Raw genomic sequence first — 21,797 nt, 5'->3', positions numbered from 1 at the left:
TTTTTTTTATTTCTTTTTTTTTGTAGAGACAGAGTCTCACTGTACCACCCTCGGGTAGAGTGCCGTGGCGTCACACGGCTCACAGCAACCTCTAACTCTTGGGCTTACGCGATTCTGTTGCCTCAGCCTCCCGAGCAGCTGGGACTACAGGCGCCTGCCACAACGCCCAGCTATTTTTTGTTGCAGTTTGGCTGGGGCTGGGTTTGAACCCGCCACCCTTGGCATATGGGGCCGGTGCCCTACTCACTGAGCCACAGGCGCCGCCCCAAAGGCATGCTTTTAAATGGAAAACTTTTCCGTATCATCAAGTGTGCTTGGGTTGCTACGAGCATACAATAGCATGTTGGACGTTAACTAGCACCGGTATTATTCAATTTACTGAAGGAATTTACATAAGGAATTCAGGAAGAATTCTTTTAAAAAGAACAAGGCTTTGTAAAGAAAGTTGACAATGAAAGAGCAGGGAATTGTCTACACACTGTGCTTTTTGATACATTGTTAACTAGAGAAGAAAGAAATGCTTTCACAAAAACTAGCATTACCTTCCTGACACCCTGCATCCTGGGGAAAGCAGATCTTTATTTAAGTAAATCTACTGAGTATGATTTAGTAAGCTGGAGGTGACGATTTGTTTGACGAAAGGATGTGCCATTACAGTTCCATAATGAGTTTAAAGGAGATATTATAAGATACTAGAAAACAGCTGTGGAGACACTTGGAGTCCAGAAGACTTGATTCCTACAAGTGTCAGCAACAAGCACTGATCACGTATCCTCAGAACATATTTAGTGAGCACACACGCTTTATGACCAAAATGGTCATGCGGGTGGAAAACATCTATCCTTCTTGGTAAGCGCTGGTTGCTCCAGGTCACCAGAATGCTCCCTAACTGTCCCAGGGATCCTCCAGGATACCCCTGGAGTTATGTAGGCCACCCCCAAATATATAAATGTAACAGAGATCTTCAGGAACCTTCCCCCAGCACCATGGCTAGGTGCTACTCTGATTAACTTGTACCTGAGCCAAACTAACTGTTAAATAATTTGAATATCACTCCTAGGTATAATCAAAACTACTCACCAGTCTAATAGAGAACCTTTCCTTTTCCTCCAAAATACAGTACCCTGTTGAACTATTTGACAGTGGTTTCCTTCTAAAAGTTACTAGTAGCTCAAAGTGAGATTCAGCTTCATGAAATTTATTTCTTTCCTGTACCAGATTCTTTTAAAGTTACATTTCCTACTTAATGTCTTAGGGTGGCTATGCTTGACTTTATAAAATACTGTTTCACATGTCGTATAAATTATTACTTTATTTCTGATGGAAAATTTCTAGAAAGAGGATAATTGGAAACTCAATTCAATTAAATAAAAATATTTAAGGGGTCCAGAATGTCTACCTAATAAGTATCTTAAAAATATAAACCCTAAAACAGTGTTTCAAATTACTTCCTGTATGCACAGCAACTTTAGAATTTGCCTAGTCTAACTTCGCAGTTAGAGGGAGACAAAGATCTTTCCAAAGCTGTGACATTTAGAAAAAAAGCAGGTTAAGAAAAAAATATCCCACGTACTCAGTACTATTATGAAACCAATTTATAATCACTTACACTTTCATATGAACAAAAGATCACAGCTATGGTCCAAGATGAAGAGGGAGGAGGGTGGATGAGAGGGCAGGGGGGAGGTCAGATCGAGGGAGGGTGAACGGTGGGATCACACCTATGGTGCATAATGCAAAGGGTACTTGTCGGATCTATTAGTATAGAGTATAAATGTCTTAACACAATAAGTAAACAAGACGAGGTATGTATGAACCAGTGCGATGTAAGCATTCCTAATTCTATATGAAATCAGCACATTGTACTCCATAAATGCATTAATGTATACATGATCTATGTGTTTATGATTTAATAAAAAATTCAGGAGAGAGATTAAAGATGGCGGCCGAGTAACAGCTTCCCTGCAACTGGGAACAGCGAGTCTGGGGAGACAAGACTCCAGGCATCTCTGGCCGGTGGGATCTGCCTACAATCATCCCTTTGAGGATACAGGGAGCCAGCAAGGGACTTCTGGACCCCAAGAGGAGGACAAAAACAGTGGAAAACTGGCAAGAGGTTGCGTGTGTTCGATCAACCTAACCAGGCCCACAACCGTAAGTACAAGCAGCAGTGAGACTGCAAACTGGAAAGGCCTTACCTGTGAACTGTTTCCGTGTTCTTGGACTTGGCCCTCAGTTGAACTGCCTTGGGGAGAGCTCAAGCAGGAGTGTGGAGAACTTTGGGCATTGTCAGGGGCCCCAGACTGAGCCACTGAGCTGGGTGCAGGAAGCCATTACAAAAGAACTGCCCCGGCAAGCTTGCCCGCAGGGTCTCAGAGCAAGGATTGGGTGGGTCAAAGTAACCTACTCACTGAGCAGCCTAAAGGCAGGGACTGAGCTATCTTACAGCCTTAATCCTTAGGGGTACAGTGAGACAGTTTTGTCACACTGGAGCCTTGGGCTGTGGCCCTAGGTAGAGAGCCGTGAGGTCACAGCTCATAGCAACCTCAAACTCCTGGGCTTGGCGCCGCCCAGACCTCCATAAGAGCTGTGCAGCGACCCCGACCAGTGATCCGCACCCACCAGGCCTCCACATTCCCTGACCAGGAACTGCGGGAGGCACGCAACCCTGCGTCCTCCCTCCTGTGTCCTCCCAGCTTTCACACTAGCCTGTTCATCTGGACAGGGACTCTGGTAGCTGCGTGCCCTTTGGAGCCCTCCCTGCCTCTGTGCAGAGCTCTTCTTCTGGCCAGAGACTGCTGGATCCTTGGGCTCTCTGTGCCAAAGACATTGGGCGCCTGGCACTCCCAGAACTGTGCGTACCACCCCCAGCCCTGTTGCTGGATCGGAGTGTGTCACAAACCGGACCTGCTTCCACAACCAGAACTCCCTAGCTAGAGCAGTCCCAGCGGAACTACACAGGACGGTGAAAAACAATCATGAGGCGAAATCAAAAGAAAAACTCTGGTAATATGAATAACCAGAGTAGATCAACTCCCCCAAGGATCAATGGGGCAGAAACAGCACAAGACCCCATGCACAAACAAATAGCTGAGATGTCAGAAATTGAATTCAGGATCTGGATAGCAAATAAGATCGAATTAGAATTCCAAAAGTTATCCCAAGAATTCAACGGATTCAAAGACCAAATGACCAACGACTTCGACACATTGAAATAAGAAGTTGCATCCCTCACAGATCTGAGAAACACAGTAGAATCCCTCAGTAACAGAATGGAGCAAGCAGAAGAAAGGATTTCTGACATTGAAGACAAAGCTTTCGAACGCTCCTAAACCCTCAAAGAAGAAGAGAAATGGAGAGCAAAAACAGACCACTCTCTCAGAGAGCTCTCGGGTAATATGAAGAAAACCTATTCTTCTGATAGGGATCCCCGAAAGTGACGAAGTGGCTTGACAAGGCACAGAGTCTCTTCTCCATGAGATTATGAAGGAGAACTTTCCAGACATGCCAAAAGATTCCGAAATTCAGATAGCAGACAGTTTCAGAACTCCAGCACGACTCAACCAAAATAAGACATCCCACAGACACATCATAATCAATTTCACTAAAGTTAATATGAAGGAGAAAATTCTAAAAACTGCCAGACGAAAGAAAATCATTACCTACAAGGGGAAGAATATCAGAATAACTGCAGATCTCTCTGCTGAAACCTTTCAAGCTAGAAGAGGATGGTCATCGACTTTTAATCTCCTAAAACAAAATAACTTTCAACCCAGGACCCTGTACCCAGCTAAACTGAGCTTCATTTATGACGGAGAAATTAAATACTTCAACAACATTCACATGTTGAAGAAATTTGCCACAACTAAACCAGCTCTCCAGGACATTCTTAGACCTATCCTCCATAAAGACCAGCATAATTCTCCACCACAAAAGTAAACCCACCCAAAAAATTTTTGATCAAATTCCAACTTTCACAGTCGCAAAAGGATTAAAAATGTCCACTGGTCTCTCGAAAGGCTTATCAATACTCTCAATTAATGTGAATGGTTTAAATTGTCCTCTAAAGAGGCATAGGTTGGCCAACTGGATAAAAAACTCAAGCCAGGTATCTGCTGCATCCATGAATCGCATCTTACATTAAAAGACAGATGTAGACTCAAGGGGAAGGGATGGTCATCTATATTCCAGGCAAATGGAAAGCAGAAAAAAGCAGGCATTGTAATCCTGTTCACAGACGCAATAGGCTTTAAACCATCCAAAATAATTAAGGATAAGGATGGACACTTCATATTTGTTAAAGGTAATACTCAATATGATGAGATCTCAATTATTAATATTTATGCACCCAACCACAATGCACCTCAATTTATAAGAGAAACTCTAACAGACATGAGCAACTCGATTTCCTCCACTTCCATAGTAGTTGGAGATTTTAACACCCCTCTAGCAGTCCTGGATAGATCCTCCAAAAAGAAGCTAAGCAAAGAAATTTTAGATTTAAACTCAACCATTCAACATCTGGACTTAACAGACATCTACAGAACATTTCATCCCAACAAAACTGAATACACATTCTTCTCATCAGCCCACGGAACATACTCCAATATCGACCACATCCCAGGCCACAAATCTAACCTCAGCAAATTTAAAAAAAATAGAACTTATTCCTTGCATCTTCTTGGACCATCATGGAATAAAAGTGGAACTAAATAACAACAGGAACCTGCATACCCATACAAAAACATGGAAGCTAAACCACCTTATGCTGAAGAATAGATGGGTTATAGACGAGATTAAGAAGGAAATCACCATATTTTTGGAACAAAACAACAATCAAGACACGAATTACCAGAACCTCTGGGATACTGCAAAGGCAGTCCTAAGAGGGAAATTTATAGCACTGCAAGTCTTCCTCAAGAAAATGGAAAGAGAGAAAGTCAATAACTTAATGGAACATCTCAAGCAACTGGAGAAAAAAGAACACTTCAACCCCAAACTCAGCAGAAGAAAAGAAATAACCAAAATCAGAGCAGAATTAAATGAAATTGAAAACAAAAGAATTATACAACAAATCAATAAATCCAAAAGCTGGTTTTTTGAAAGGATCAATAAAATAGATAAACCTTTGGCCAACCTAACCAGGAAAAAAATCTCTAATTTCATCAATCAGAAATGGTAATGATGAAATAACAACAGACCCCTCAGAAATTCAAAAAATCCTTAACGAATACTATAAGAAACTCTACTCTCACAAATATGAAAATCTGAAAGAAATCGACCAATACCTGGAAGCATGCCACCTACCAATGCTCAGCCAGAATGAAGTGGAAATGTTGAACAGGCCTATATCACATTCTGAAATAGCATCAACTATACAAAATCTCCCTAAAAAGAAAAGCCCAGGACCAGATGGCTTTACGTCAGAATTCTACCAAACATTTAAAGAAGAAATAGTACCTATACTACTAAACCTCTTCCAACATATAGAAAAAGAAGGAATATTACCCAGCACATTCTACGAAGCAAACATCACCTTGATCCCCAAACCAGGGAAAGACCCAACAAGAAAAGAAAATTATAGACCAATATCACTAATGAATATCAATGCTAAAATACTCAATAAGATCCTAACAAACAGAATCCAACAACACATCAAAAAAATTATACACCAGGACCAAGATGGATTTATCCCAGGGTCTCGAGGCTGGTTCAACATATGTAAATCTATAAATGTAATTCAACACATAAACAAACTTAGTAATAAAGACCATATGATTCTTTCAATTGATGCAGAAAAAGCTTTTGATAATATCCAGGATCCCTTCATGATCAGAGCACTTAAGAAAATTGGTATAGAAGGGACATTTCTTAAACTAATAGAGGCCATCTACAGCAAACCCACAGCCAATATCATATTGAATGGAGTTAAATTGAAATCATTTCCACTTAGATCAGGAACCAGGCAAGGTTGCCCATTGTCTCCATTGCTCTTTAACATTGTAATGGAAGTTTTAGCCATTGCAATTAGGGAAGAAAAGGTGATCAAGGGTATCCACATAGGGTCAGAAGAGATCAAACTTTCACTCTTCGCAGATGATATGATCTGGAAAACACTAGGGATTCTACTACAAAACTTTTAGAAGTGATCAAGGAATATAGACCCAACACCCATAAATCTGTAGCCTTTATATATACCAACAATAACCAAGCCGAACAAACAGTCAAGGACTCTATTCCTTTCATAGTAGTGCCAAAGAAGATGAAATATTTGGGAGTATACCTAACAAAGGACGTGAAAGATCTCTACAAAGAGAACTATGAAACTCTAAGAAAAGAAATAGCCGAAGATGTTAACAGATGGAAAAACATACCATGCTCATGGCTGGGAAGAATCAACATTGTTAAAATGTCCATACTGCCCAAAGCAATAAATAATTTTTTTTTTTTTTTTGGTAGAGACAGAGTCTCACGTTATGGCCCTCGGTAGAGTGCTGTGGCCTCACACAGCTCACAGCAACCTCTAGCTCCTGGGCCTAAGTGATTCTCTTGCCTCAGCCTCCCGAGCACCTGGGACTACAGGCACCCGCCACAGCACCCAGCTAATTTTTTGTTGCAGTTTGGCTCGGGCTGGGTTTGAACCCGCCACCCTCGGCATATGGGGCCAGCGCCCTACACACTGAGCCACAGGCACCGCCCAGCAATATATAATTTTAATGCAATTCCTATTAAAGCTCCATTTTCATACTTTAAAGATCTTGAAAAAATAATACTTCATTTTATATGGAATCAGAAAAAACCTCGAATAGCCAAAACATCACTGAGCAATAAAAACAAAGCAGGAGGAATCATGCTACCAGACCTGAGACTGTACTATAAATCCATAGTGATCAAAACAGCATGGTACTGGCACAAAAGCAGAGAAGTAGATGTCTGGAACAGAATAGAGAACCAAGAGATGGATCCAGCTACTTACCGTTATTTGATCTTTGACAAGCCAATTAAAAACATCCAGTGGGGAAAAGATTCCCTATTTAACAAATGGTGCTGGGTAAACTGGCTGGCAACCTGTAGAAGACTGAAACTGGACCCACACCTTTCACCTTAACTAAGATAGACTCTCACTGCATAAAAGATTTAAACTTAAGACATGAAACTATAAAGATACTTGAAGAAAGGGCAGGGAAAACTCTTGAAGGAATCGGCCTGGGTGAATATTTTATGAGGAAGACTCCCCAGGAATTTGAAGCAGTATCAAAAATACACTACTGGGACCTGATCAAACTAAAAAGCTTCTGCACAGCCAAGAACATAGTAAGTAAAGCAAGCAGACAGCCCTCAGAATGGGAGAAAATATTTGCAGGTTATACCTCCAATAAAGGTCTAATAAAAAGAATCCACAGAGAACTCAAACGTATTAACAAGAAAAGAACACATGACCCCATCTCAGGGTGGGCAAGGGACTTGAAGAGAAACTTCTCTAAAGAAGACCGACGCACAGTCTATAAACACAGATGAAAAAAAGCTCATCATCCTTAATCATCAGAGAAATGCAAATTAAAACTACTCTGAGATATCACCTAATCCCAGTAAGAGTAGCCCACATAACAAAATCCCAAAACCAGAAATGTTGGCGTGGATGTGGAGGAAAGGGCACACTTCTACACTGCTGATGGGAATGCCCACTAATACGTTCCTTCTGGAAGGATGTTTGGAGAATACTTAGAGACCTAAAAATAGACCTGCCATTCAATCCTATAATTCCTTTACTAGGTTTATACCCAGAAGACCAAAAGTCACAATATAACAGAGACATCTGTACCAGAATGTTTATTGCAGCCCCATTCATAATTGCTAAGTCATGGAAGAAGCCCAAGTGCCCTTCCACCCACAAATGGACTAGCAAATTGTAGTACATGTATACCATGGAATACTATGCAGCCTTAAAGAAAGATGGAGACTTTACCTCTTTCATGTTTACATGGATGGAGCTGGAACATATTCTTCTTAGCAAAGTATCTCAGGAATGGAAGAAAAAGTATCCAATGTACTCAGCCCTACTATGAAGCTAAATTATAGCTTTCACGTGAAGACTATAACCCAACTATAGCACAAGACTATGGGGAAAGGGCCAAGGAAGGGGAAGGGTGGTGGGAGGTTTTCGTGGGCCACATCTATGGTGCATCTTAAAATGGGTACAGGTGATTTCACTCATGTACAAAGCTATGATTTAACAATAAAAAAAAAAAGAAGAAAAATTTAAAAAGCAGGTTAGCAATATAAAAATTAAATTTATGACAATACAGTTCTAAGATGGTATTTACAAAGGGGAAATAGCAATGTACACTTTTCTCAACACTAATGCAAAAGAAAAAGACTTTTCTTTGTAAAGATAGATTTGCATTTCAAAGTTGATATGACTCAGTGAAGTTGAAAAATCAGAAGTTATTTCAGGTGGAAACTAAATTTGCTGAGTTGAGAATTTTTTACTCTTCCTTAATTTAAGCCTACCCTAAACACTTTGTGTGAAAGAATAGAAATTTTAAAAGAAACTTCATATGTTTGAATATAGGAATTTTAAACTTTTATATAATCAAAAATGATCTTGTAGTGGGAGGGGAAAGAGGAGGGGGGCGGAGGGAGGGTGATTGGTGGGATTACACCTGCGGTGCATCTTACAAGGGTACATGTGAAACTTAGTAAATGTAGAATATAAATGTCTTAACACAATAACTAAGAAAATGCCAGGAAGGCTATGTTAACCAGTGTGATGAAAATATGTCAAATGGTCTATAAAACCAATGTATGCTGCCCCATGATTGCATTAACGTACACAGCTATGATTTAATAATAAATAACCTTGAAAAAATAATATACATATTTGAAACTTTTGTAAAATAAGCTTTTGGTATAACATCAAATAAAAATCACTGAAGTTTCTCCTCTATAGTTTATAGTATACTGCTAAAAATTAAATTTATTTAGAATTAATGCACAAACCAATTAAAGTCCTAAACTGCATGACGCTAAAATCTAAAAAAACTACAAGACTGATGAAAATAATGTTACATCATTTCTATGGATACTTTTTCATGTATTATCATTTTTTAATCTCTTGACTTATCTAGACTGGGACAGTGATTAACAAAAATGGGAATCTATAGACAAATAACAGAAAAATAAAATTTTCAGTTTCAGTTCTAGAAATGCTATAGTGTATTAAAGCATATAATGCAATAACCATAATACAAAAAAGAAAGAAACCCACCGGAAAACAAAAATTTGACCTTACATCCTCCTGCTTTATTCTAAACATTAATGAATTGGTTAAGAATGGGTAACAGACCAGAAATCAGTCATAGCAAGTCTCCCAGAAAATAATTAAAATATACAACAGGCTGTCAAAGAAAAATATCTGCATTAGAAGACAGCATAAGAATTTCAATTTTCAGAAGAAAATGATTAGCTGTTTGCAAAGTTGAAATTGACTAAATCCACATCACCATAATTTTGATACTTAAAATACGTAACAGTGCCATGAAATTTTACTTGCCATAAGGAAGCTTAGAACATAGTCACGTGGTTATAAGCATTTGAAAATAAAATAAATGTTAATGACAAATAGCCATGCATAAAGCAGTTAGTGAAAATAGTAACATAACAGATCTAAAAATGTAAGGAGACACACAAATGCTCAGAGAAAGGTCTGTTTGAAACCACAGACACATGCATGAGGCTTGGTGATACCGATCATTTGAAGGTTGGGTAGTTTTATAAAGTTTTTAAGACATCACAGATCTGCGGGATAAAGCGGAAAGACAAACCTAAGGAAATCACCAGTAAAAGGCAGTGACATCCTTCAGCAAATCAAAGTCCAATACCTATGAAAGAAATGGTTCAGACAGTGGCTAAATTCATGAAAATACGGCACGTCTACACAAACTGAGTACTTGCCCCTTCCGATTTCTCCATGGTGTTAGCCAGCATCTCCTGCAGGGCCCGGACAGAGAGGGACTGTTCCAGCACAAAGGTACAGATGGAGAGGTCTGGGGGGACATTCTGCACAGAAAGAGAGAAACCCATTAGTAATGTATCATCATCCAGCACCCAGACACAGTTTACCTCAGTAGACTTTGATTTACTTCATAAAAATGGGTATATTTATCAACTTTCTAGCATGAGCTGCTAAATCATCAAGATACGCTGTCATTACTGCTCACATTTATTACACTTTTTAAATCACAGATAAAAACAACTGAGTGCTGGGTGGCACCTGTGGCTCAGTGAGTAGTGCTCCAGCCCCATATACTGAGGATGGTGGGGCCCGGTCAAACTGCAACAAAAAATAGCCAAGCATTGTGGCGGGCACCTGTAGTCCCAGCTACTCGGGAGGCTGAGGCAAGAGAATCGCCTAAGCCCAGGAGTTAGAGGTTGCTGTGAGCTGTGACGCTACAGCACTTTACTGAGGGTGATAAAGTGAGACTCTGTCTCTACAAAAAAAAACACCTGAATGCTTACTCTCATGTACATTACACTGGGAACTTTATCTGTAACTCCTATGGTCACCTACAGCAAGGATTATTACTAAGACTGTGCACTGGGCAAGAGATATGAACTGAAACTTCTCTGATGAAGACAGAAGAATGGCTCACAAACATTTTTAAAAATGCTCATTGTTCCTAATCATCAGAGAAATGCAAATCAAAACTACCCTGAGATATCACCTTACCCCAGTGAGAACAGCCCACATCACAAAGTCTCAAAGCTGCAGATGCTGGCGTGGATGTGGAGAGAAGGGAACATTTTTACACTGCTGGTGGGACTGCAAACTAATACAAACCTTTTTGGAAGGAAGTATGGAGAATCCTCAAAGACCTCAAATTAGATCTCCCATTTGATCCTGCAATCCCATTACTAGGCATCCACCCAGGAAGAAAAAAAAAATCCTTTTATCATAAGGACACTAGCACTAGACCATTTATCGCAGCTCAATTTACAATCGCCAAAATGTGGAAACAACCTAAATGCCCACCAACCCAGGAATGGATTAACAAGCTGTGATATATGTATACCATGGAATATTATTCAGCCATAAAAAGATGGAGACATTACACTTTTTGTATTAACCTTAGAACACATTCTTCTTTGTAAATTATCACAAGAATGGAGAAGCAAGAATCCAATGCACTCAATTCTAACATGAAGCCAGTAGATGATCTAATACACACCCACATAAGGAAAAAACTCAAATCAATTAAAGGTGGGAGGTACAGGAATGAGGGTGTGGGGAGGAGGGAGGTGGATGGGGGTGTTCCCACTAACGGGGCGTAGTGTTAGGATCAATGCACACCTCCTGAGGGGTGGGACATAGTTATGAGAGAGGCTTTACCTGACAAATGCAAACATTGTAACACAATTCTATGTGCCAACAATAAAAAAAATTCTGCCTATGATTAATGCAAATATTACAAATATTCTTCCAGTCTGCAGCTTGCATTTTTACTCTTTTAGTGACATTTTTCAATAAACAAATTTATTACTTTTAAAAGACTGGGTGAACAAGAAAACAGACAAGTTGGATCAAGCTGGTTGACTGGGCACAGGTAGCATGTGCCTCCTCCATGGAGAAGAACAAGAGAAGTAAGCAGATCCTCATGTTTTGAACAGGAGAGACACTAAGAGCCACCAGGAAAGCAACAGGAGGCAGCCAAAGTGGATAAGGAGAGGGCTCAGGGCATCTTCTGTGGCCAGGGGCTGGCGAACAGCTAGGAGAAACTCCTGGGCTCAGCAAAAGCGAAAGAGACGCCCCCAGAGGATCTCCAAGTCTGTCCACTCTGCAAGACAAGCTTTTACAGTCTTGGTTATAAGAGAACCTCTCAATCCATGCAGGTCTCAAGCCTAATTAGAGGGAGCTACTCGGTCACTGCACACAGACATTGTTCCAGAAAGGGAACTCACTTAGACCCCAGCGCATCCAAGCCAAGAGCAGCTTGAGCCAGGCGTCATTCTGAGACTGAAAGGCCAGGGCGTGCCTGCACAGCTCCGAGGAGGGATGAAGAAGAGCAGGTACTGCCATGCGCTCCAGGGAAAGTCCCCCCTGCCTTGCTGTGGGCTACTGTTGAGACTGACCCATGAGCAGACAATATTTCCCACAGTTCCTCACCTGTGCAGCCTGCCCACGTGAGGACCCACCTTTTCAGGTCATAATGCAAGGTGCCATTTTAAGAATTTGATACTGGGCAGTGCCCCATTCTCAGAATGAGTTTGGGCTTGATGAGGCTGTCACCACCCCACCACACCTGGCTGCACAGGTGCAAGGAAACCAGGCTTTCCAGCATACATCTGGACCGTGCCCACCGTCCTGCAGCTGCTATAGGACCACGTCTCAAGCAAACTGCATTTCCTATGGCTTCCAGCCAGCACATCCTGCATGAGAAGGCCCCAACCTCTCTGATCACAGGCCCAGGGTGCTATGCTGGGAGTTGGAAGCCATGCAGCACCTCACCCTCACGCTGAACTCAGGCTCTGGATAGACAGTGGGGTCCAAGCCCTTCTATATGCACTTAGGACAATTCCCACCATCCTGCTACGGACTGCTGTGGGGCTGAGTTGTGAGCAGACGGCACTCTCCAGGCATTACAGACACATGGTGTGCCCAGAAGGGTTCTCACCCTCTCTGGGCATAGACCAGTTTGGAAGTTGAAAGATAGGAAGTCTAGAAAGGGTGATGGAGAAAGAACCCTCCCCTCATCCAGCCACACAACACTGTAGACATAACAACTTCTGCTCTCAAGCACAAGCAGGGGAGACACCCACAATAGTACTCTGCCTACTATGCCTGTAGAAAGTGCCACCCATTGCCCTCCCTTCACCCACAAGCAGTGTTTTTGAAGCTGCCTCAACCTGGGAATCTCAGCCCTTGGGTCTTGATATCATTGAATCCACAGCCAGCACTCCCCAGCACCCAGTCAGACTGTAGCAGCCTTGATGGACTGGTGGGTTCTGAGGAAACTGTGGTGTCCTGGAGCCTAGGCATAATGTGCCACTTCCAGCCAAGAAAAGAGTGCAGCACTTCAGAGGGGCCCCACAGGACAAAGGGGAACAGGGCACCAGCTGCCCACTATTCGGGGCCTTTGCCTCCTTCTCCCTGCCCTGGCCAGGGAGGGGAGACCTAACAGATATTTACAGAAAATTCTACCCCCAAATTGCAGAACAGACATCCTTCTCATCGGCACATTGAACATTTTCCAAGGTAGACCATAAGTGGGACCACAAAACAAGTCTCAGCAAATTTTAAAAACTCAAAATCATATCATGTATATTCTCAAATTATAGTGGAATAAAGTTTGATAACATGCAAAAATATATGCATACATGGAAATGAAACAATGTATGTGGAAATGAAACAATGTACTGTGGGACAATCTTGGGCCAATGAAGAAATTAAGATAAAAAGTTCATGAAAAAGTAACTGAATCATAATGGTTACACAAGCTACCAAAATCTCTGGGATACAAGAAAAGTAGTGCTAGCAAGGAAAAGATCAAAGAACTAAGCAAAATTGAAACCAAAAACCAATACATAGGATCGATGAAACGGAAAGCTGGTTCTCTGAAAAGATAAACAAAATCTATGACCACTACCTAGATTAACCAAGAAAAGAAGACAGAGGTTCAAACAAGCTCAATCAGAAATGAAATGGAGACGTTACAACTGATACCCCAGAAATATAAACGATCAAAGACCACAACGAACACTCTTTCACACAAAAACCTCAAAAATCGGGAGGAAATAGATAGATGTTTGGAAACACACCCTCTCCCAAGCTTAAATAAGGAAAAAATCCTGAACAGAATAATAATAATAAGACTGAAACAGTAATAAAAAAAACTCCCAACAACTAACGCCCAGAACCAGAGGATTCACACCTGAATTATACCAAACCTAAAAAAAAAAAAAAGAAGAAAGAAAGAAAGGCAACTATCTTACTGAAACTGTTCCATAACATCAAGAAGGAATAATCCTCCCTAGCTCATTTAATAATGACAGTATCACCCTGATACCAACCAGGAAAGGATGTAACAAAAATGGAAAACTGCAGACCAATCCTCCCCATGAACACAAATGTCAAATCTTCGACAAACTACTACCAAAATGAATTCAATCACATCAAAAAAAGTTTTTTTTTTATCATGAACAAATGGGTTTCACCCTAGAAATGCAAAGATGGTTCAACATACACAAATCGTCTGGCTCACCACATAATTAAAAGCAAAAACCATATGATCATCTCAGTAGGAAAACATTCAATAAAATTAGCAGCCATCATGACAAAAAATAAAAACCTTAACAAATTAGACACAGAAGAACAAACCCCAAAATAACAAAAGCTGTATGTGACAAACCCACAGAGGGAAAGTTAAAAGCATTCCCCCAAAGAACTGGTATAAGACAAAGATGCTCAATTCAACCACTTCTATTCAACATAGTATTGGAAGCCCTAGCCAGAGCATTCAGAAATGTTAAGATGTCCATACTTCCCAAATGACTTATTTAATAAAATGCCCAAAGTAACGACATCGTTTTTTACAGAATTAGAAAAAAATAATCCTACAGTTCAAATGGAAGCAACAAAGAGCCCAAATAGTCAAAACGATCCTAAGCAAAATGAATAAATCTGGAGGCATCATATTACCTGACTTCAAATTACACTACAAGGTTATAGTAATCAAAATAACATGATGTAAGTATACAAGCAGATACACAGATCAACATAACAGAATAGAGGGCAGCGCCTGTGGCTCAGTGAGTAGGGCGCCGGCCCCATATGCCAAGGGTGGCGGGTTCGGACCCAGCCCCAGCCAAACTGCAACAGAAAAATAGCCGGGCATTGTGGCGCGCGCCTGTAGTCCCAGCTGCTCGGGAGGCTGAGGCAAGAGAATCGCGTAAGCCCAAGAGTTAGAGGTTGCTGTGAGTCGTGTGATGCCACGGCACTCTACCCCAGGGCGGTACAGTGAGACTCTGTCTCTACAAAAAAAAAAAATAATAAAATAACAGAATAGAGAACCTAGGAATAAACCATATACCTACAGCCAACTGAACTTCAACAAAGCAGATAAAAACACACACAGAGGAAGGAGGTACAAATTGTCAAATGGTGGTGGGAAGATTGGAAAGCCACATGCAGACAAATTAAACTGGATCCCTAATTCTCACCATACATAAAAATTACCTCGTGATGGATTAAAAATTAAATATAAAACTAGTAACCATAAATATGTTAGAAGCAAACCTAGGAAAACTCTTCTGGATATTGGCTTAGGCAAAGAATTTATAACTGAAACCCTCAAAGCAAATACAAGAAAAACAAAAATAAATAAATAGTGGACTTAAACTAAAAAGTTTCTTCACAGCAAAAGAAATAATCAAAAGTGTAAACAGACAACCTACAAAATGGGAGAAAATGTTCACATGATATACATATGACAAATGACTAATATTTAGAATCGACAAGGAACTCAACTAATCAACAAGAAAAAAACACATAACGCCATGAAAATGTGGGCAAAAGACATGAATGGACATTCTTCAAAAGAAGACAAACAAATAACCAACAGACATAGGAAAAAAGGTTCAATATCTCTAATCATCAGAAAAAGCCACAATGAGTTACCACCTTATCACAATCAGAATGTCCATACTTTAAAATTCAAAAAAAAAAAATATTGTTGGAGATGCTGTGAAAAGAGAACACTTACACACTGTTGGTTGGAAAATAACATGGAGATTGCTCCAAAAACTAAAAGTAGACCTACCATTCAGTACAGCAATCTCACTACTGCATATTTAGCCAGAGGAAAAGTCATTGGATCAAAAAGACACAAGCACTTACATGTTTATCACAGCACAATTCACAATTGCAAAGATATGGAATCAACTTAAGTGCCCATAATTCATGAGTGGATAAAGAAAATGCGGTATATGTTTATATATATGTATATGTGTAGACACACATGTGCACACACTCAACATGGACTACTACTCTATATAAAAAAGAATGAAATAATGTCTTTTGCAGCAACCTGGATGGAACTGGGAGCTAAATGATGGGTGGTGTAATGGACTGTGGAGTTTCAGAAGGGGGATAATGGGAGGAGCTGAAAAATTGCTTATCAGGTACAATGTATACTGTTCAGGTAATATATACACTAAAAGCCCTGACTTCACCACTATATAATTCACCTGTGTATCAAAAAACCATTTGTACCCCCCTAAATCCACAAAATAAAAAAAAAAAGTATAAAAAAGAAAATAAAGAATTCAGTCTACTTTTCCAATGTCAGAGTTGGGAAAAAAAATTTTTTTTCAAGAACAACTTTTATTAAGACCACAATTAGCACAAGGTTATAGTCTTTTAAAAATATCCCAGCATCTACCACAAGGAACAAGGGCTAGGAAATAAACGCGAAAGTATAACAGTAAATAGTGCACTAATGTGTTTGCTGAATAACTTTTCATTTGTTTCATTAAATCCACCTTTACGCCAATTTAGACTTTTGTGTTATGAGTGGTCCATAAAAGGGAAGTAGCTATGCTTCTGAATCTTGTTCACATCACCTTCTAGGCATATTACATAATGCTTAGAACCCCCCTGGGTTTGCTCCCTGAGAGGTAATCAGCTGATGGTGACACTTACAAGAGAAACAGACTTGGAAACCCTGTCCTATAACTAGTCCTCATAGAAGTGTGACTTATTTATAGGCTCAATGGACTACAGAGAAACAACATATTACGTGTAATTAAAATAGAGAAAGCATAAATTCGGTTTCTTTCAGGCATAAATATGTATTTAAAATTTCCTAGTAAACAAATAATACTTCTAAGTGAAGGATTTCCCATAGCTCCAAAATAATAATAATAATAATGTTGAATAGCCCTTATAATGAATTTTGTATTTGATCTCATTTGGGGGGGGGGGTAAATATGGTTGCAAAAATCAAGTAAAAATTCTTCTTTGCAAAGATTCTGCCCTTAATACACACTGGTCGAGACATCTGGCACAGTAAGGCAAAACCCCCAGGGAGATTCCTGAGAAGGCAAGTAGGCCTCCTCACAACCTCCCCCAGTGCATTTTACGGTGAGGATTTAATGTCAAAACACAAACTTTCGTAAGGTCTTAAAAGAATCTGTTCACAAAGTAAGACAGTTTTATGCTGTAAAAACATGTGTTCTTGGTCAAAGGTTAAGTTCTTCCATCCTCAGCTGTCACCAGCTGTCAGCATCTTCTTTAAAGATGCGTTTTTTAACTTCATAACGACTTTTGCACGCAGCAGCTGGGTGACTGCCCAGGTCGGTTTACAGCCTGAATGACAAACAAGAGCTCCATGGTCCTCCAGGGTCGTTTCCCGGCCTGAACGTGCTGAGCTAGTCCTGGGGTTTTCTGCACATTTCGGCGGATCTTGGAGAGGCAATGCTGGAACCCTCGGCACAGCCTTTTTTACTTTTGCCCTGGATCTCGTAGCATCTGTCATGTTGGTTGCTGCACTTTGTCCTGGAAGGAACGCCAAGGTCAAGATGAACACAGAACAGTGGAGAGCCACAGCCATTCAGCAGGTGGGTTTGTAACCACCACGAGGGGAAGGTTTAGATCCATCACGGGGCTTATTACACTGGCAGAGCCGGGGTCGCCTCCTAGGAGGTCACCGCCGCGTTCAAGCAGGTGGACGCCGCTCGGGATGGTCTTCAGGGTGGCCCTCCAGTCAGGGGTCTGGGCCTGCTCCTGGCCTTGACCCTGACCCCGGCGGCCAGCAGGGGCAGCAGGACCGCAGGAGCAGGGCCTTCCGCAGCCCCGGGTTCCTGGGTCTCGGCCGGGCGCCCCACCCCCAGGAGCCCCCGGGGACGCCCTGAGCAGCCGCGGGTCCGGACTCCGCTGCGATAGCGGGCTCCTTGGTCCCAGAGCCGGGCGCCGGCTCGAGGAGCCCTCGGGACGCCCTGGGCAGCCGCACAGGTCCCGGGCTCTGCGGTGGCCGCGGGTTCCTCCATCCCGGAGCCGGGTGCGCCCCCCCAGGATGCCCCGAGGAGCGGCAGCGCAGGTCCCGGGCTCTGCAGTAGCCACAGGCTCCTCCGTCCTGGAGCGGCAGCGCGGGTCCCGGGCTCTGCGGCAGCCGCGGGTTCCTCCATCCCGGAGCCGGGTGCGCCCCCCTAGGAGCCCCCGAGGAGCGGCAGCGCGGGTCCCGGGCTCTGCGGTGGCTGCGGGTTCCTCCATCCCGGAGCCGGGTGCGCCCCCCCAGGATGCCCCGAGGAGTGGCAGCGCAGGTCCCGGGCTCTGCGGCGGCCACGGGGTCCTCCATCCCGGAGCCGGGTGCGCCCCCCCAGGATGCCCCGAGGAGTGGCAGCGCAGGTCCCGGGCTCTGCGGCGGCCACGGGGTCCTCCATCCCGGAGCCAGGTGCGCCCCCCTAGGAGCCCCCGAGGAGCGGCAGCGCAGGTCCCGGGCTCTGCAGTAGCCACAGGCTCCTCCGTCCTGGAGCGGCAGCGCGGGTCCCGGGCTCTGCGGCAGCCGCGGGTTCCTCCATCCCGGAGCCGGGTGCGCCCCCCCAGGATGCCCCGAGGAGTGGCAGCGCGGGTCCCGGGCTCTGCGGCAGCCGCGGGTTCCTCCATCCCGGAGCCGGGTGCGCCCCCCTAGGAGCCCCCGAGGAGCGGCAGCGCGGGTCCCGGGCTCTGCGGTGACCGCGGGTTCCTCCGTCCCGGAGCCGGGTGCGCCCCCCCAGGATGCCCCGAGGAGCGGCAGCGCAGGTCCCGGGCTCTGCAGTAGCCACAGGCTCCTCCGTCCTGGAGCGGCAGCGCGGGTCCCGGGCTCTGCGGCAGCCGCGGGTTCCTCCATCCCGGAGCCGGGTGCGCCCCCCTAGGAGCCCCCGAGGAGCGGCAGCGCGGGTCCCGGGCTCTGCGGTGACCGCGGGTTCCTCCATCCCGGAGCCGGGTGCACCCCCCTAGGAGCCCCTGAGGAGCGGCAGCGCGGGTCCCGGGCTCTGCGGCGGCCGCGGGGTCCTCCATCCCGGAGCCGGGTGCACCCCCCTAGGAGCCCCTGAGGAGCGGCAGCGCGGGTCCCGGGCTCTGCGGCGGCCGCGGGGTCCACACCACGCTTCCTTCCCCGCTGACCTGCACCAGAGTTGGAAAATTTTTAAGCCAGGATTAAAACTGAGATTTCTCTGACTCTCAAGCATTCATTTCTAACCCACCAAGTGGCCTGGTGCCTGTGGCTCAAAGGAGTAGGACGCCAGTCCCATATGCCGGAGGTGGTTGAGTTCAAACTCAGCATCAGCCAAAAACTGGAAAAAATTTAAAAGAAAGAAAAATAATACTTGCTTCAAATTAATATTATAGTTAAGTAAATATAAAATTGAATTGGTATAAAATAGTCCTTTCCACGGGCTGCTCTTTATCCACAAAGATAACAATTACTTCGTGTTATTCAAGGTGGATGGCTCATTTTGCCTCTAACTTGGAATATGGTCATTTGACTCCTTTTCTGTGTATATACGGTTTTCCTTCTCATCATTTTTTCTTTCCCCCAAACTTCTACTCTAATCAATGCCCCATTAATTCTGAAAATCTCGGAAATAACTACCAAGGAGGGTAGGGAGTAAGAATTGATCAGCAAGCTACAGAGAAGTCCATGTTATCAATTACGTGTGCTTTTGCTTGAGATAAGGAGAATCAATTATGTAATCCAACTAGTTATGGGGGAATGCTTAGAGGAGGATATTCATAACTGAAGAACATTATAAATGCATTAAACACATAATGTAAGCAATTTATTCATTAAAAAAATTAGGAGCATAAATTTGATAAGCTGATGCAATGCACTCAAATTACAATTTATTCTGTTTTAAGGATTTATGAAATTGAACCACTACCAATGGAATACTTTTCACCATCCGCCTAAATTGATGGTTTAAAGCAAAAATTATGTCCTAGAGTTTCAGAATTAAAATTAAAATTGTTTCATGGATAAACAAAGCCTAGAATCAGGCCACAAGCTTACTTACCCCTCACAAACTCTTCTGCCACCCATGTTTTGTTTTGTTTTGTTTTTTAATCAACTTTCCTTCCTTGGATCCCTCCGTTCTACTATCATGGGTGTCTGTGCTTCCCAATCAATTACTTTCCATTCCCCCTCAGACAATCCCAGCCAGTAGTCAAGGGGTCCTGCCACAGCTGAGCCCAATTAATTGCTATTACACCTGCAGATGGCCCCACAAAGGCTTTCTTTCTTTTTTTTTTTTTTTTTTTAAGAGACAGAATCTCACTTTATGGCCCTCGGTAGAGTGCCGTGGCCTCACACAGCTCACAGCAACCTCCAACTCCTGGGCTTAAGCGATTCTCTTGCCTCAGCCTCCCAAGTAGCTGGGACTACAGGCGCCCGCCACAACGCCCGGCTATTTTTTTTTTTGGTTGCAGTTTGGCCGGGGCCGGGTTTGAACCCATCACCCTCAGTATATGGGGCCGACGCCTTACCGACTGAGCCACAGGTGCCGCCCCAAAGGCTTTCTTTCTAAACTACTCAGATAAAAGACTGGAAGATAGGAAAGGGACTCTCTCCCAGAATGAAATTTAAGAATGCATGGTTTTGAATTTAATTTTCTAACTTCTAAGTATAATAAGTATAGCTTCGCCTCTTGAGATTAATCCAAATGCTACTGAAAAAAAAATCTGTTCATGCAAATGTTTATTTCATTCATACCCACTTAAAATGTGAAGACTTGTCAGGTACACTTTGAAAAAGAGATAGTGCTGAGAGGATACTGTTTTATAAGGGTGAACTAATGAACTGACTTTTACAAAATGCCTTGATTTGTAGCCTTTGTCCATTTCTGTGCTGTAAATACTCCAATCACTGCCGATTTCAAAGTATCAACGTTTACAAATCAGCTCACAAAATTCTAAACTATTTGACAATCAACTCTCAGCAATCGGTAAGAACCATTTCCAGCATACTGTTGAACCAATATCAGATGAATGTTAACTAATTGCTTTAGAATCAGCATATCCTAATAAAGCATGGATTCTATAAATAGACCACCTAAACAAAAATCCTGGCCTCGTTTCTTACTAGTGATTAACTTTTCTAGTCTTTGGTTTTCTTCCCTGAAAAATGGAATAATAATTATACCTTTCTCATAAGGTTGTTGAGAAAAATAAATGAGATAATGTGTGCAAAGAGCTTCTCACAGTGTCAAGAATATAGCAAGAGTTCAAAATAAGTGAGCCACTGTCATCTTGCATATTATAATTTCTCTCCATATGTGGCATTTATGAAGCACCACTCATTTCTTAACGCTGGTTCTTGCTTGGATTCTACTTTAGACAAACAGTATTTGGAAACACACACCTGTAATTATGCACCTGCTCACAACATCAAAAATGTTCTAGTGTTGTCAAGAAAAGGCCCTTTACAATAACATTTGAAAGCTGACATCACAGGTGTATCTAAATTGTTTCATGCCTACCTTTGATGAAATTGTTACAGTATGGATTGCTATAATCGCTCACATTTTTTAAAGATCCTTGAAAACCACATAGGTTTGAAATAAATTAATCCTGTCAAGTGAAATTCAGTTTTGCACAGAACAACAGGCCTGCTACAGATATTTTTTCTAGCTTGTGGGAGTTAGCAGGAAGAAACACGCCAGCAGTCCTCAAAGGCAATTCTTGCTTCTCACAGACTCACCATTTTCTTCTGACTCATCTTTATCATGTGCTTACTCGCACTCTCTCTGCACCCCACTTCCCCTGCCGT

General features: G+C 42.7%; 1 protein-coding gene across 3 annotated transcripts in view; it reads right to left on the bottom strand.

Moving 5' to 3' along the window:
* The window catches only part of RYR2 (ryanodine receptor 2), an 830,565-nt gene that overhangs the window by 523,969 nt on the left and 284,799 nt on the right, over positions 1-21,797 (bottom strand). For all 3 annotated transcript variants that reach the window (XM_053605591.1, XM_053605592.1, XM_053605593.1), the window contains exon 3: positions 9,940-10,059. In XM_053605591.1, coding sequence (XP_053461566.1) covers positions 9,940-10,059 — 120 coding nt within the window. The remainder of the gene's footprint in view (positions 1-9,939; positions 10,060-21,797) is intronic.

The sequence above is a fragment of the Nycticebus coucang genome, chromosome 10 (assembly GCF_027406575.1).
Source record: "Nycticebus coucang isolate mNycCou1 chromosome 10, mNycCou1.pri, whole genome shotgun sequence".
NCBI classification, from domain to species: Eukaryota; Metazoa; Chordata; class Mammalia; order Primates; family Lorisidae; genus Nycticebus; species Nycticebus coucang.
Note: the sequence above shows the minus strand (reverse complement) of the source record. Positions and strands in the feature narration are given on the sequence as shown.